This window comes from Canis aureus, chromosome 26 (assembly GCF_053574225.1).
Source record: "Canis aureus isolate CA01 chromosome 26, VMU_Caureus_v.1.0, whole genome shotgun sequence".
NCBI lineage: Eukaryota > Metazoa > Chordata > Mammalia > Carnivora > Canidae > Canis > Canis aureus.
In genome coordinates, this window is record NC_135636.1 from 29,015,154 (window position 1) to 29,032,096 (window position 16,943).

At 39.2% G+C, this 16,943-nt stretch overlaps 2 protein-coding genes across 7 annotated transcripts in view; both read left to right on the forward strand.

Annotated features, from left to right (window-relative positions):
* The window catches only part of LOC144298224 (uncharacterized), a 250,004-nt gene extending 233,294 nt beyond the window's left edge, over positions 1 to 16,710 (forward strand). Inside the window, exon 3 of the mRNA XM_077872821.1 lies at positions 14,986 to 16,710. The gene's annotated coding sequence lies outside the window, so the exon portion shown is untranslated. The remainder of the gene's footprint in view (positions 1 to 14,985) is intronic.
* ITCH (itchy E3 ubiquitin protein ligase) overlaps positions 1 to 16,943 on the forward strand; it is a 152,787-nt gene that overhangs the window by 45,877 nt on the left and 89,967 nt on the right. For all 6 annotated transcript variants that reach the window (XM_077872794.1, XM_077872797.1, XM_077872795.1 and 3 more), the window contains one exon: positions 4,289 to 4,379. In XM_077872794.1, coding sequence (XP_077728920.1) covers positions 4,310 to 4,379 — 70 coding nt within the window. In that variant the 5' untranslated portion in view covers positions 4,289 to 4,309. Of the gene's footprint in view, positions 1 to 4,288; positions 4,380 to 16,943 lie in introns of those variants that run through there.

Genomic DNA, 16,943 nt, shown 5'->3' on the forward strand with positions numbered 1-16,943 from the left:
TTCATCCTGTTTTCCCATAGTGTTTGTACTAATTTACATTCTTACTGTCAGTGCACAAAGGTTTCCTTTTTTTCCACATTCTTGCCAGTACTTGTTATTTCTTGTCTTTTTGATACTAGGTATTGTGACAGGTGAAATTGTGGACTTAAAAAACTTCCAGGGATGCCTGGGTGGCTCAGCGGTTTAGTGCCTGCTTTCACCCAGGGTGTGATCCTGGAGTCCTGGGATCGAGTCCCACATCGGGCTTGCTGCATGGAGCCTGCTTCTCCCTCTGCCTGTGTCTCTGCCCAACCCCCCCCCCCCCCCCCCCCCCCCCCCGTGTTCTCTCTCTCATGAATAAATCTTTAAAAAAGAAAACTTCCAGAATATTCCAGGTACTAATTAACAGACAAGTTGCCTACTTTTGTGGACTTTAGAGTCAACAAACCAGAACATTTTCAGTAGTGTCATAGAAAGTGATAGGATGGCTACTTTATTTATTTATACTTTTAAAAGATTCTATCCATTTATTCATGAGAGACACAGAGAGAGTAGAGACATAGGCAGAAATAAAAAGAAAGCTAGATTTGTAATGGGTGTAGGGGAGAATGATATGAGGTAAAATCAGAATCAGTCTTGTGTGGAATGGATTTGGGCATCTGTAAGCCAGGTGAAGGAATTTGGATCCTATTTTAAGTGGAGTAGAACATGGCCTAGACTTTTTTTTTTTTTTTTTTAAGATTTTATTTATTTATTCACAAGAGAGACACAAAGAGAGAGAGAGAGAGGGAGGCAGAGACATAGGCAGAGGGGCAGGCTCCATGCAGGGAGCCTGATGCGGGACTTGATCCTGGGACTCCAGGATCGCGCCTTGGACTGAAGGCAGGAGCTCAACCGTGGAGCCACCCAGTTGTCCTGACCTAATTTATTTTTAAAAGAGTACTCTAGTTGCTGTATGGAGAATGATGGGACAGGGAGGGAGCAGGAACTAGGAGCAAGTGCAGAAGCAGGAAGAGTTCTCTCTCTCTCTCTGTCTATCATAAGTAAATGAATAAATACTAAAAACACACACACACACATACAAACACACATACACACACACACCTACACCTTGGCCAAAGAGAATGACCTAGTTGATGTAGTGAAGGTCAAAATTTTAGCATTGAGCATTTTCTTTTTTTTTTTTTTTTTTAAAGATTTTATTTATTTATTTATTTATGAGAGACACAGAAAGAGGCAGGCAGAGAAATAGGCAGAGGGAGAAGCAGGCTCCATGCAGGGAGCCTGATGCGGGATTCGATCCTGGGTCTCCAGGATCACGCCCTGGGCCGAAGGCAGATGCTCAACCGCTGAGCCACCCAGGCATCCCTAGCATTTTCATAAATTAAGGAATAAAACATTGGATTTTATAGAGTTGGTCTCAGTAGGACCAACTACTGAGTTGGTTCCATTTCATTTTGGCAGATTGGAGAAGGTACCAGAATTGTTTTTTGTTTTTAAAAGATTTTATTTATTTATTTATTTATTTATTTATTTATTTATTTATTTATTTATGAGAGAGAGAGAGAGAGAGAGAGAGAGAGGCAGAGACACAGGCAGAGGGAGAAGCAGACTCCATGCAGGGAGCCTGACGTAGGACTCGGGACTCGATCCTGGGTCTCTAGGATCATGCTCTGGGCTGAAGGCGGTGCTAAACTGCTGAGCCACCCGGGCTGCTCCTATAGAGCATTTTTAAATATACATAATCATTCATCTTTGTAACAACACTGAGGTAGCGGTGGTGTTATCCTCATTTTTCTGATAGAAAACGGGGACCTAGAAAGGTTACATAGCTCAAACATTATTGTATAGTAAATGTTGTAGACAGGAATTAAGCCCGGATGTTCTGACTTTGTTATAAAAAAATCTTGTTATATTAATGATGCTATTTCCACATGGGGATTACTTTTTCTGTGATTGATGACTGAAGAAGATAACGTTAGAAAATTGTTCATTTAGTGTAATTCAAAAGCTACTTTAAAAATTTATTTCATCAAACAGATATTTAAGTGTTTGCTATGTGTCAGGCATTGTTTTGGGCTTCTGTGGATAAAACAAAGATCTTAACTTAGATGGAGTTTATATTTTAGCCCAGAGAGTTGAAATCAATAAATATAACTATCAAGTAAATTACTCAGTATGTCAGAAGGTGATATATTCTGTAGAAGGAAAAAAATGACAAGGGAAGTGGAACAGATTGAATTATTGTCAAGAGAACAAGGAAAACAAAAGTTCTAAGACTAGAACGTACTAGCTTATTTGAAGAATAACAAGGAGGTAGGTGCCTGAGTAGGTTAGGAGAGTAGAATAGATGGAAGTAAGATCAGGAAATTGGGATCAGGGATAGTATGCATCTTCTGTTGTCTTTTAAGGTCGTTGGATGGAACTATGCTTTTACTCTGAGTAAAATCGGAAGCCTTTGCAGGGTTTTGAGCACTTTGTTTTTTTATTTTTAAAAGATTTTATTTCTATATTAGAATGAGAGCAGGAGCAAGTGGAGGACAGGAGGGTGGGGGAGAAGCAGACTCCCTCCACTGAGCAGGGAGCCCAGTGTGGGGCTTGATCCCAGGACCCCGGAGGCGGATGCTTAACTGACTGAGCCACCCAGGCACCCCAGGTTTTGAACACTTTAAAAGTCATCCTGATTGTGTTCGGAATAGTCACTGAAGCTGGACACCAGGTAGAAACAGGGAGACCTGTTGATAACCGCAGTAATTTAAGAGGGAGGCATAATCCAGGGGGAAAAACGTGGCAGAGGCCACTCTGAGCAGATTGATGATAGAGTTCGTGAGAAATGTTTGGCTTCTTCTTCTTCTTCTTCTTTTTTTTTTTTTTTTAAGATTTATTTATTTATTTATTCATAGAGACACAGAGAGAATGAGAGGCAGAGACACAGGCAGAGGTAGAAGCAGGCTCCATGCAGAGAGCCCGACGTGGGACTCGATCCAGGGTCTCCAGGATCACGCCCTGGGCTGCAGGTGGCACTAAACCGCTGTGCCACCGGGCCTGCCTAAATGTTTGGCTTCTAAATATATTTTGCAAATAGAGACTACAGAATTGCTGGTAGATAGGAAGGGAAATAAAAAACAAAGGCAGGATGACTTCAAGGTTTTTAGCCTGAGCATCTGAAAGGATGGAGTTATCAGGAGTTCAGTTTGATGTGTTAAGTTTGGGGGGGTCTTTTAGATACCCAAGTGAACTTGTTTGGAGTTTAGGAATGAAGTCTGGAGGTGCCTGGGTGGCTCAGTTGGTTAAGCATCTGCCATTGGCTCAAGTCATGATCCCAAGGTCCTGGGATAGAGTCCTCCATTGAGCTCTGCTCAGCAGGGAGCCTGCTTCTCCCTCTCCCTCTGTCTGCTGCTCTCCCTGCTTATGCTCCTCTCTCTGTCAAATAAATAAAATCTTTAAAAAGAAAATGAAATCCGGGATAGAAATACAAAGTTGGGATTCACTGGTATATAGATGACATTTAAAACCAGGTGAGAGGGGGATCCCTGGGTGGCGCAGGGGTTTAGCGCCTGCCTCTGGCCCAGGGCGCGATCCTGGAAACCCGGGATCGAATCCCACGTCAGGCTCCCGGTGCATGGAGCCTGCTTCTCCCTCTGCCTATGTCTCTGCCTCTCTCTCTCTCTCTCTCTCTCTCTCTCTCTCTGTGACTATCATGAATAATAAAAATTAAAAAAAAAAAAAAAAACAAAAAAACAACCAGGTGAGAGGAACCGAGAACTAAGCCCTAAGGCACTCCAGCAGTAAGATAGGGGAGAAAATGGAAGGGATTGTCAAAGGAACCTAAGAACAATCAGTGAGGTAGTGTGTAAACTTAGAGAATGTGTCTTGGGAGCTCAAGGGAAGAAAGTAAACCATGGAAAAAGGAATGATAAGCTATGTCATTTTACTGATAGGTTAAACAGGATGAGTACTAGAATTGAAAATATTATTTAGCAGTGTTAAGGCCACTGTTACTGTGTAGCTTCAGTGAGACTTGGAAATTGCCTGGTTAGCACTATACATATTTTAATTTTAATTTAATGTTTAATTTTTAAAAGACTTTAGTTATTTATTCATGAGAGACACACAGAGAGGCAGAGACATAGGCAGAGGGAAAAGCAGGCTCTATGCAGGGAGCCCAATGTGGGACTCAATTCTGGGACTCCAGGATCATGCCCTGAGCCAAAGGCAGATGCTTGATCGCTGAGCCACCAGGCATCCCTATACATATTTTTAAAATGGGATCTTTTGATGTTTACACTGTCTCCTTTTCCATGTTCAGGTTTACCGTCCTGTTGGTGGTATGTCTGGCAGTGGATCGCAGCTTGGTTCAATGGGTAGCCTGACCATGAAATCACAACTTCAGATCACTGGTAAGTCTTAAAAAGATCTACCGGTACACTTTTCCCCCCAAGATAAAAACAAGAAGATCTTCAGTGGCTGTTTTATATTAGGTGTTGAGTTAATATTTGCTTAATAAGTGAATGAATAGAATGTTTAAAGTATAAAAATTACGTTTTTCTTTCAGGATGCACTTGAGTATTTTGTAAGTTTTTTTTTTCTTCCTCCATTAAACATTGGTGTCTGAGCAGTTGCTGTTGTTTTTTGTTTTGTATTAACAGCCTTGAAAAAAAAAAAAAAAAAACAGCCTTGAGAGATAATTCACATACCACATGGTTTATTCACTTAGAGGGTCACTGATCATTAGTATGTTCAGTGTTGTACAGCTGCCACCACAGTCAATTTCAGAAACCTCTACCCACATCTAGACTACTTTGCATGTCCCCCAGCCACCCTCAGCTCTAGGCAACCACTAATCTATTTCTTGTCTGTATATTTGCCTATTATAGATCTCTCATATAAATGGAATCATAAAACGTATGGCATTTTGTTTCTGACTTTTTACACTTAGCGTATTTTCAAGGTTCATTTATGACCTTGAAACATGCATTAGTATTTTCTTTTTGTTGCAAAATAATATTGAAGGTATGAACATACTACATTTATCCATTTATGATAAATGTTTGGGTTGTTTCTACTTTTTAGCTTTTATGAATAATGCTATGAACTTTTACGTACAAGTTTTTGTGAAAGTTTGTGTTCTCAGGTCTCTTGAGTATATACCTAGGAGTAGAGTCACTGGGTCATGTAATAAATATGTTTTACTTTGTGAGAAATAATTCCAAATAGTTTTTCAAAGCATCTACACCGTTTATGTTTCCATCAGCCATGTGTGAGGGTTCCAGTTTCTCCACATCCTTGCCAATGCTTATTTTTAAAAAAAAATTTTTTTTTTTTTAAATTTTTATTTATTTACTTATGATAGTCAGAGAGAGAGAGGCAGAGACACAGGCAGAGGGAGAAGCAGGCTCCATGCACCGGGAGCCTGATATGGGATTCGATCCCGGGTCTCCAGGATCCCGCCCTGGGCCAAAAGCAGGCGCCAAACCGCTGCGCCACCCAGGGATCCCCTTGCCAATGCTTATTATCGGTCTTTTTGATTATAGACATCCTAGTGGGTATATGAAGTGATATGTCATTGTATGTTTGATTTCATTACTCTGGTGGTAATGATGTTGAACATTGTTTCATGTGTTACTGGCCATTTGTATGTCTTTTTTGGAGAAATATCTATTTAAATCCTTTGGTTGCAAAAAAAAAAAAATCCTTTGGTTGCTATTATTACTTCACTAATTTCTTGGTCTTTGTTTCTTTCTCTAACCATATTAATCAGGTATATCACTTTCACATTAGTATTCCTAATGTTCTAATATGCCATTTGTTAAGTTACATTCTTTTTTATTTTTTATTTATTTATTCATGAGACAGAGAGAGAGAAAGAAAGAAAGACAGAGACACAGGCAGAGGGAGAAGCAGGTTCCATGCAGGGAGCCTGAAGTGGGACTTGATCCTGGGACTCCAGGATCCTGCCTTGGGCCAAAGGCGACCCTAAATAAACCTCTAAGCCACCCGGGCTGCCCGTTATGTTACATTCTTGCTCAAAAACCTTTAGTGCTTCTGTTTGGCTCTAGTATAGAGTTTCTGTAGCCTGGGCTAAGATTTTGAACAGTCTGGCTCCATATGGTGTCTTTGTAGGTATTTTTTAATTAATTAATTAATTAATTACTTTTTTTGTAGGTTTTTTTTTTTTAATGAACTATTTGGTGAATCACGGGAGTTTCTTCAGACATTGCATGTCTATCACACAGTAAAACCTCAGTCTCTATCCTTTTAATGGCATTTATTTCTTATAGAACCATTCTCTATATAGTATTTTAACTTTAAAAATTTTTAAATTTATTTTAGAGAAAGAGTACATGAGCGGGTGGTTAGGGGCAGAGGGAAAAGAATCTCAGATGGACTCTGTGCAAGCCCTGAGCCCAATGCATGGCTTTATCCCAGGATGCTGAGATCAAGACCCAAGCCTAAACCAAGAACCACCCAGCTGCCCCAGTAATTAGCTTTTATTACACCTATCTTTTTTTTTAAACTTTTTAAAAAGACTTTATTTATTTATTCATAGAGACAAAAGAGAGGGGGGGGGGCACAGACACAGGCAGAGAGAGAAGCAGGCACTATGCAGAGAGCCTAACATGGGACTCGATCCAGGGTCTCCAGGATCACGCCCTGGGCTGCAGGCGGCGCTAAACCACTGCGCCACCAGGGCTGCCCTATTACACTTGTCTTATATCTACATCTGGATTATGAGTATTAGGCCACAAAGTATTAGGCCCTCATATCCTTATTACTATCTTCCTCAAAAACCTAAAAGTGATTGAATTATATAAAAATAACACTTTTGTAAGGTGACAGCGTCTTAGAATTTATTTTTGGAGATTCCCTCACTATAGTTTCTTTCCTTAGCAATGTCTAATTCTCAGTGAAAGATATTAATATTTCTTTTTTTTTTTTTAATATTTCTTTGTTAAGCAAGATTCTGATTGTTTTTCCCTGCTCCTCAGCTTGAAGCTAGGCTGTGTAGCTGATTTATTTATTTATTTATTATTTTTAAAAAAAATTTTTAAAATTTATTTATGATAGTCACACAGAGAGAGCGAGAGAGAGAGAGAGGCAGAGACATAGGCAGAGGGAGAAGCAGGCTCCATGCACCAGGAGCCCGACGTGGGATTCGATCCAGGGTCTCCAGGATCGAGCCCTGGGCCAAAGGCAGGCGCTAAACCGCTGCGCCACCCAGGGATCCCTGTGTAGCTGATTTATTTTTTTATTTTTTATTTTTTATTTTTTCCTGTGTAGCTGATTTAAATTGAGCCAGCGTCTTATGACTTTTCTTTGGGGCAAGTTAATGTTAAAACCTTTGATTGGAGCGATCTTTTAAAAAAGAAAAACCTTTACCTTTTCAGGTTACATGAGTAAATGAACGTGTTTTTTATTTTTAAAAACTCAGTAAAATAATAAAGTAAGGGGTCCTATTTATCAGTTTAGTCCTCAGAGATATTGTTACTCCTTTAGGTTTTGGTTTATATTCCTTTAGACTTTTTTCTTTGCATGGTGTTACCATATTTGCTACCATTATTATCATAGTAAGAAAGTCATTTAATAAATTCCTGAAGGCACCTTAAGAAGATGTAATTCTTGCCATTTATAAGTTTTTAATCTTGGTTCTAAATTTTCTGAGAATGCACAAATATAAGGCAAAAACAATTTAATAAAAACAAACATGAAGAATGGATAAAAATGATATATTTGGCAAATATATCATTAGATATGAAACAAATGGAGAACATAAGATTATAAAGAGTGATATGCTAATTTAAATAGAATCAACTGCCCTTCATAATTCATTGTTTACTTCTTTGATTTTGGTGCTAAAAAGCTCAGAATTAAATGTTTTGCAAAAATCCCTTTAATGACATTGTATTTTTTATTCTATGTTAATGGATCAGTTATAGTATTGTTTTTTGAGTTTTTTGTTTTGTTTTGTTATTTTGGTAAGCTGCCTCAACATCTTTCTAGAATCAGAGGACATAAATATTCCAGTGTAAAAAATAAATGCCATGGTATATGATAATGGCAACAAGAGAGAATAACTTTGGTCAGGAAAGAGAGATCGGTATTTGACCAGAATTGCTGTGAAAGGGGATAGTGCTTGAAGCATTGCTACTATTTAAATGTAGGAAGTTATTTTTAAAAAATGTAGGGGAGTAGAAAGGATCTTTTTAGGAGAGAATATAAGCAGAAGGCACGAAGCAGGGAAATGCGCAAGTGTTTGCCAATGCCCCTAAAAGCTACTGCTGCAGAGTGGGGAGCCATGAGAATTTAATGGGAGTGGGTGATCTCCTTCAGGTGTGTGTCAAGGCTACAAAAAAAAAAAAAAAAAAAAAATCATGGCTGGCAGAGATGGAAAGTAATCAGGGCTTTTAACAAAGAGAATCAATTGTATTGTATTTTAGGAAGTTGGTGTGAAAGATTGATAGAATTGAGTGACAAAGTTAAAGATCCTACTCTGTGGTTTTGCTCTAATTTCGTGTCTTTTTTTTTTTTTTAAGATTTTATTCATTCATGAGAGAGACACACACACAGAGAGAGAGAGAGAGAGAGAGAGAGGCAGAGACACAGGCAGAGGGAGAAGCAGGCTCCATGCAGAGAGCTCGATGTGGGACTTGATCCCGGGACTCCAGGATTACGTCCTGGGCCAAAGGCAGGCGCTAAAGTAGGCTCCACTCCGACTGTGGAGCCCAGTGCAGAGCATGAACTCATGACCCTGAGATCAAGACCTGAGTTGAGATCAAAAGTCTGATGCTTAACCAACTGAGCCACCTAGGCACCATGCCATGTCTTTTTCTTATCTTTTTTTAAAATCCAGTTATTTCAGCACCATTTATTGAATAGACTGCTTTTTTTCCCACTGAGTATTCTTGGTTCTCTTGTCAAATATTAGTTGACTTCATATGTTTGTGTTTATTTCTCGGCTCTCAGTTCTGTTCCATTGGTCTATTTGTCAGTTTTTTTTTTTTAAATAAATTTTTATTTATTTATGATAGTCACACACACACAGAGAGAGAGGCAGAGACACAGGCAGAGGGAGAAGCAGGCTCCATGCACCAGGAGCCCGACGTGGGATTCGATCCCGGGTCTCCAGGATCGCGCCCTGGGCCAAAGGCAGGCGCCAAACCGCTGCGCCACCCAGGGATCCCCTTATTTGTCAGTTTTTATGTCAGTACTATACTGTTTTGATTACTATAGTTTTATTTATTTATTTTTTAAAGATTTATTATTTACTGGAAAGAGAGAGTGTGCATGTGGGGGCAGGGAGGGACAGAAGGAGAGAGAAACTTAAGCAGACTCCGTGCTAAGTGCAGAGCCCAGTGTAGGACTCGATCTCCTGACCCTGAGATCATGACTGGAGCCAAAACCAAGAATAGGTTGCGTAACTGATTATGCCATCCAGGTGCCCCAATTACTGTAGTTTCATAGGATAACTTGAAATCAGGAAGTATAATGCCTCCTGCTTTGTTTTTTCTCAGGATTTCTTTGGATATTCAGTTTTTTTTTTGTAGTTCCATATAAATTTTAGGTGTTTTGTCTACTTCAGTCGAAAATACCATTGGAGGGGCACCTGGGTGGTTCAGTGGTTGAATGTCTGCCTTCTCAGGCCATAATCCTGGGGTCCTGGGATTGAGTCCTGCATTAAGCTTCCCTGCAGGGAGTCTGCTTCTGCTCTGCCTATGTTCTGCCTCTCTCTCTGTCTCTCATGAATAAATAAATAAAATCTTTAAAAAGAAAAAACACCATGGGAATCTTGATAGTAGTGCACTGAATCAGCAGATGGCTTCTTACCCTCTTATCTATTTTCTTACTCCTTCCAAATTTCTTTCTTTTTTCAAATTAGTTTTTAGGTAGGCTCCATGCCCAATGTGGGGCTTGAACTCATGACCCTGACATCAAGAGTCACATGCTTTACCAACTGAGCCAACCAGGCAGGCGCTCTTATTTTCTTACTTCTTTTCTTTTCTTTTTTTTTTTTTTAATTTTTTTTAAATGTTTATTTATTTATGATAGTCACAGAGAGAGAAAGAGAGAGGCAGAGACACAGGCAGAGGGAGAAGCAGGCTCCATGCACCGGAAGCCCGATGTGGGATTCGATCCTGGGTCTCCAGGATCGCGCCCTGGGCCAAAGGCAGGCGCCAAACCGCTGCGCCACCCAGGGATCCCTCTTACTTCTTTTCTGACATACACGTGAACATACATATATTTGTTTATAATATATATATTGGCTAATTGGTCATCCTCACCTGCTTAAGTGAGGGCAAATAAGAAATTTATTTCAGAGAAACCGCACTTTTTTTGTAAGCTATGACAAAACAGATTTAAAAAATTCATAGTGCTGTTTGTTGATAAATGGATAAATTAATTTAGAACTTGGACATATGTTTTTTTTTTAAATATTTTTATTTATTTATTCATAGACAGAGAGAGAGAGAGAGAGGCAGAGACACAGGCAGAGGGAGAAGCAGGCTCCATGCAGGGAACCTGACATGGGACTCCATCCCAGGTCTCCAGGGTCACACCCCAGGCTGCAGGCAGCGCTAAACCGCTGCGCCACCAGGGCTGCCCTTGGACATATGTTTTAATTTCACTGAATTCTTTATATGAGTATCAAAGAAAAGCCTGCACCACCTTTCCTTTTTAAAATAAAAAAAAAAAGATTTTATTTATTTGACAGAGCAAACAAGGGGAGCAGCAGCAAGGGAGAAGCAGGCTTCCTGCTGAGCAGGGGGTGGGGCTTGGAGTTTGGTGCCAGGACTCCCCTGGGGTCGTGACCTGAGCCACCCATGCGCCCCTGGTGTCACTTTTCCTTTTCAGCATTTACATGAATAAAAAAAAGTGTAGTACTGGTGCATTAGTAACACATTTTTTGTTTTAAAGATTTATATATATGAGAGAGTGACAGGGAGCCTGGCAAAGGGAGATGGAGAGAGAGATAATCTCAAGCAGATGCTCTGCCGAGCTCAGAGCCTGATCCCAGGACTCTGAGATCATTACCTGAGCCGAAATCAAGAGTTGGAAGCTTAGCGGAGACACCCAGGGACCTTGCATTAGTAACTCCTCCTATAACTTTAATCTAATTTATGGAAATAACCCGAGTAACCATCTAACTGAATCTTTTTTTAAAGATGTTGTTTGTTTATTCATGAGAGGCAGAGAGAGAGAGGCAGAGACATAGGCAGAGGGAGAAGCAGGCTCCTCACAGGGAGCCCGATGCAGGACTCAATCCCAGAACCCCGGGATCACACCCTGAACCAAAGACAGATGCTCAATTGCTGAGCCACCCAGGCATCCCTAGCTGTTTGAATTTGAGTTGACTAAGAAAGATTGTCTTTTGTGCTACTCTCACATGGATCTAGGTAATTCATTGAGGTAGTTGCTTTGGGAACTTCTGTTAGCTTAAATGATCAGTTCACATTTTAATTGAACATTATTATTGAATGTCTCTGTATTGGGCAATAGCTTTCCTGTGTAGTTTATAAAATAGATGTAAAAATTATAGCAGAAAATAATAAATACTCTCAAATGCTTTGACTAGTGTGCCATTAAAGCTTCTACAGTTAAACTTTTAGGGAGGACATCTAATCCCCGAGCCCCAGTTTTAGTCAAGAAATCTATATGACTCCCATCTTCAGGAGAGTTAATGACTCTGGATTTTAGTCTTGGTTCTGATAATTTAATAGTTCTATAACTTTGTGCTTGTCACTAATATCTTTGAGCCTGTTTCCTTAGCTGTGAACTAAGGATGTTAACATCTTTGTTATGTGGTTTTTGGGAGACAGTGTATATGAGTTGGAAAACTCCAAAATACTGTAGAAGTATAGATTAATTCGCTTTCCCCTAATTCCTTATTTCTTTCTCCTTCTAGGATTATTCATGTCTAATTTAATATCTTAACAGCAGTCTAAGCTTTAAGCCTTTCATAAAGTTGTTTGGTTATTTTACATTATTTTTATCATTCTAATTTTTAAAAAATATTTTTTATTCATTTGAGAGAGAGTGCAGGCGAGAGCATGAGCTGGTGGAAGGATCAGAGGGAAAGGGAAAAGCAGACTCCCTACTGATCAGGGAGTCTGACTCAGGGCCACCCAAGACTCTGGGATCATGACCTTAACTGAGACATCCTGGCACCCCTCATTCTAACTTTCTTAATATTAAAAAAAAATAGTCAGAATTAATTTTCTGAATAATTAGGTAAAGAATAATTTTCTTTACCTCTTTGTCCTTCATCCTTCACATCCCTGTCCATCACAGATTATACTGATTTTTACAGTTGGATTTTTTTTGGTTATCTACTCTTTTCTCTAATCCTATGACTTGGTCCCTTACCTTAGACACAAATGTCTGTCTTTAGCCATTTCCTGTTTAGTTATGCTTTACACATAACCTCAGCTATTATTCTGAATTCATCTGTTTTTTTTTTTTTTATTTGATGCTTGTATTATACTATGTGGGCAAAATAAGTAACTTTGGTATTTCCTAGAACTTTCTTAGCCTCAAACTTTACTTAGAACTGATCATTTGAATTGGAAAAACCATCTTGATTTTATTATTAATTGGAATCAAATAACACTACACTTTCCAAAATTTACTAGAAGTTTGTAATCTCTGATTGCTTGGGTACTAGGAAGGCCCTTTTTACTTAAAATTTAAACTTCAGAGTTTATATGAAATTCTGTCTAGCTAACACATAGTTTTGCCATAGAGGCCTCTTGTGGCCTTTTATGACTGACCACAAAGTTAGCCCTTGCCTAACTGGTTTTATTTCCTATTAGCTCATACTGCACCCTACTTGTTTTTCCTTGTTCACTGTTGCCTCTCAGTTCCCAGAATAGGTTGGAATAAACTAAGGACTCATTTTAATTTCTTTAGATCTAAATTGTTGGGGCTCTTGGGTGGCACAGTTGGTTAAGCTCCAGCTCTTGGTTTCAGCTCAGGTCATGATCTCGAGCCCTGTGTCAGACTCCATGCTCAGTGGAGAGTCTGCTGGGGATTCTCTCTCCTTCTCCCTCTGCCTCCCACCCCAAATAAATAAGTAAATCTTAAAAAAAATAATAAATTGTCCAAGTTTTTTGTACTGGAGAGTTAGGATGAAGAACCAAAGTCAGGTCAAAGCATTGATCTTCAGAAAGGATCAGAAGAACATGAATAAATTTTAAATTTTGTAAAGAAGTTTTTTATTTATTTAAGTAATCTCTATACCTCATGTGCAGCTCGAACTCACAACCCCAACATCAAGAGTTGCATATTCTTCTGACTGAAGCCCCAGGAGAACATTAATATATACCGCAAAACTATATGCAATAGATACTGTATGTGTATGTAACAATAAAGCAGGGAAACTTTTGTACCATGACAAATCATTTGGTTCTACAGATAGGTTAAATATCTCTTACATTTAAATTACTAAATGCTATAGGAATTATAAAGACTGTCTCTATCCTTGTCATACAGGGATTATAGGGTGAGTTAAAGTAAAAAACAGTAAATTTACTGAAAACTAAGGATGAAAAAACTGTAGAAACCATATGTAAATATGAAAATGCAGTTGAAACATAGAGGCAGGAGGGCAGCCCCGGTGGCGCAGCGGTTTAGTGCTGCCTGCAGCCCAGGGTGTGATCCTAGAGACCTGGGATCGAGTCCCACGTCAGGCTCCCTGCATGAAGCCTGCTTCTCCCTCTGCCTGTGTCTCTGCCTCTCTCTCTGTGTCTCTCATGAATAAATAAGTAAAATCTAAAAAAAACAAAACAAACAAAACATAGAGGCAGGAGCAATTTAACTTCTTAGGTTTAAGAAGCATTGGATCAAAGAAAAGGGGTCATTTATTTCTCAAGAAGTAGGATTTTATTGGGTAAAATGGAAGAAGGATCATTGTGAGTAGATCATCCAGAGTAGCACATGAAAGTGCACAGCCCTTGTTAGGGATAGCAAATAGCTAAGGGTGGTTAGAATACCAGGGGACTGGATGGGATTTGGTATAGGAGGGGGCTGAAACAATGTAAAATGCCCCAGAGTTTAAATTTCATTTTGCAGGCATTAGAGAAGTGCTTGAAAAATGTTGACACCACATCTGTTTTAGGAAGATAATTCTAGAAGTTGTGAGGGGTTGCGGATGTGAGGTTAAAAACAAAGAATTATCAGAGACCTTTGCAATAGCCCAGATAACAGATAATACTGACATTTTTTGATTCCCTGCCTTACAGTTTACTGTTTATATTCTTCTAATTTACTATAGGAATTTAAATTTCAGGAAGTAGTAAACAATCTATTTTCTAATATTAGGGCTATAACCAAAATTTTATGCAATCTAAACTGAGATTTGGTAGGGCACCTGGGTGGCTGAATGGTTGAGCATCTGCCTTTGGCTCCGGATGTTATCCCCGGGTCTTGGGATCGAGTCCTGCATCAGGCTCCCTGCGAGGAGCCTGCTTCTCCCTCTGTCTATGTCTCTGCCTTTCTCTGTCTCTCATGAATAAATAAATAAACAGATTTGAGCACTTAATTTCTCTTGTTCAGACTTTACAAGTGACCCTTCAGCAAACTTTTAAGTTCTGTTGAGTTTGTCTTTTTATGTGTAAAAATTAAGATGATAATACCTATCTCACAGAATTGTCTTGAGTATTGAGATGACAATGTGTAAATGCCAGATACCGAGCAAACACTAACAGTTGGTGTTAGTTTCTTTTACCCCTTTTATTTTCCTATTTGCAGTTTCCTAAATTGGTTTCTAACAGGGTTGGGTAGGATTATTTGGCCAAATAACTTTCAAAATTTTGAATCCTAAAATACCACTGAGGGCAGATCATTTTCTTCCTGTGATGCCTAAACTGCTTTGTTCTAGATTTAGTGAGTATTCAGAGGGTCATTAGAGCCCCTGAAATACACTGGTGGGCTTTGCATAATTGTTCAGGTTGTTTCACCTTTTCTCAGACCAGAAAATTTTTTTTTTTAATTTTTATTTATTCATGATAGGCACACAGTGAGAGAGAGAGAGAGGCAGAGACACAGGCAGAGGGAGAAGCAGGCTCCATGCACCGGGAGCCTGATGTGGGATTTGATCCCACATCTCCAGGATCGCGCCCTGGGCCAAAGGCAGGCGCCAAACCGCTGCGCCACCCAGGGATTCCTCAGACCAGAAATGTATTAAAAATAAGGGTTTTATATTTTTTCTATGGCAATCCTGTGATTGAATTTTGCTCTGTATTAAGATATTAGAACTTTATGGTATGTATTAATCAGATATGTCTGGTCCCCATTTGAATATTTTCTGTTCTGAAAAAGACTTATTAGTGTTTATGCTTAGATGTCTCAAATTTTATACATTCAGTATAATACTCTTGATTTCTTCTTGCCCATGCCACCCCCTCAAATTTGTTTCCCATATCTTTTTCATCTTTTTAAATGACACTATCTTCTATCCAGTTACTCATGCTGGGAACTTGAGAATTATCCTTGCTGCTTCTTTTCCCCAACTTCTTCGTGTAATCTAATCCTGTTGGTTCTCCTTAGAAAATAATCCTCTCCATATCCATGTTCACTACCCTGTCCAAACCACTGTCGTCTCTTGAGTAGATAACTACAGTAGTCTTTTTAACTCCTACTTTTGTTTCCCTTTCAAATTATTTTTCCCAAAGCAGTTTCAGAATGATCTTTTAGTATTAATCTGATCATTACTGTATTCTCAGTGCCCTAAATAATACCTGATATATGTATGTAGTAGGCGCTCAGTAAATTTGTTGAAGAACACTCTTTTACTTAAAATTCCTTGGTGGCTCCTTACTGCCTATTTCAATAATATCTCTTGCAGCTCTTCTTTTTCTTTCATTGACAGATACTCTTTGACACTGCATATTGATTTCAAATCTGACTGAACTTTATTATACCAAGTGTTTCAAAATAATGATGAAGTTCCAATTTGTAGAATATGCATGTATTGATGGAGTAGTAACCCTGTAATTGGCTTCATACTACAAAAAAAAAAATGCATATAAGTACCAAAGGACAGAAATATGTGATATTTTGAAGTCAAGAGATTCACGGCTGCTACCTGGGACTGGACCTGCTAGGATGCCTAGACTGTCTGTGCTTTGGACTATATTTGAGCTCCTTGGGTAGCTGTTATACAGACTCCTCTAGCAACTCTAAGGGCCCCTTAACCTTGATGGGCACTGGCATTCTCTGTGGTTTGCTACTGGAATAGATACCCAGGTGGTAGAATATTTCCATGACTGTGGTCATCTCATTTATAGGGGAGCAATGAGTTCTCACTTGTGGGAAGTATGAGATGCTCTGCTAAATTCGAATCTACTTGTTACACCTTCCAAAGGGCTTGCATAAGGTTATTTTTTGGCAAAGATAACTTACAGGTGAAGATGTCAGTTATCTTAAGATGCACTTTGTAAAAAGTTCTTGTTAATATGAGATATATGAGGTGCTAAAAATAATCCTACTTTATAACTCTTTTCCTCTGATGGCTTTCCAGCATGCTTAGAATAAAATCAAAGTTGCTTATCTGGGCTTACAAAGCTAAATGAGATCTCACCTCATTTACAGTACTTCCCTGTTGCAGCTATATTTTCCTCAGATATGCCAGCTTTTTTGCTTCTCTCTGCATTGCTCTCTTCTCACTTCAATCTTCTCCTGGTTGCTCCTTGTTATTTAGAAGTTTGCTTAAAAGTGCTTCCTCAGGGGCACCTGGATGGTTCATTGGTTGAGCAGCTGCCTTTGGCTCAGGGCATGATCCTGGGTCCTGGGATTGAGTCCCGCATTGGGCTCCCCATGGGGAACCTGCTTCTCCCTATGCCTGTGTCTCTGTCTCTCTCTCCGTATCTCTCATGAATGAATAAATAAAATCTTGAATAAAAGGTTTTAAAAGTACTTCCTCAGAGGCCTTTTTTACTACCAAATCATATTCTGCCTTATTAGCCTGT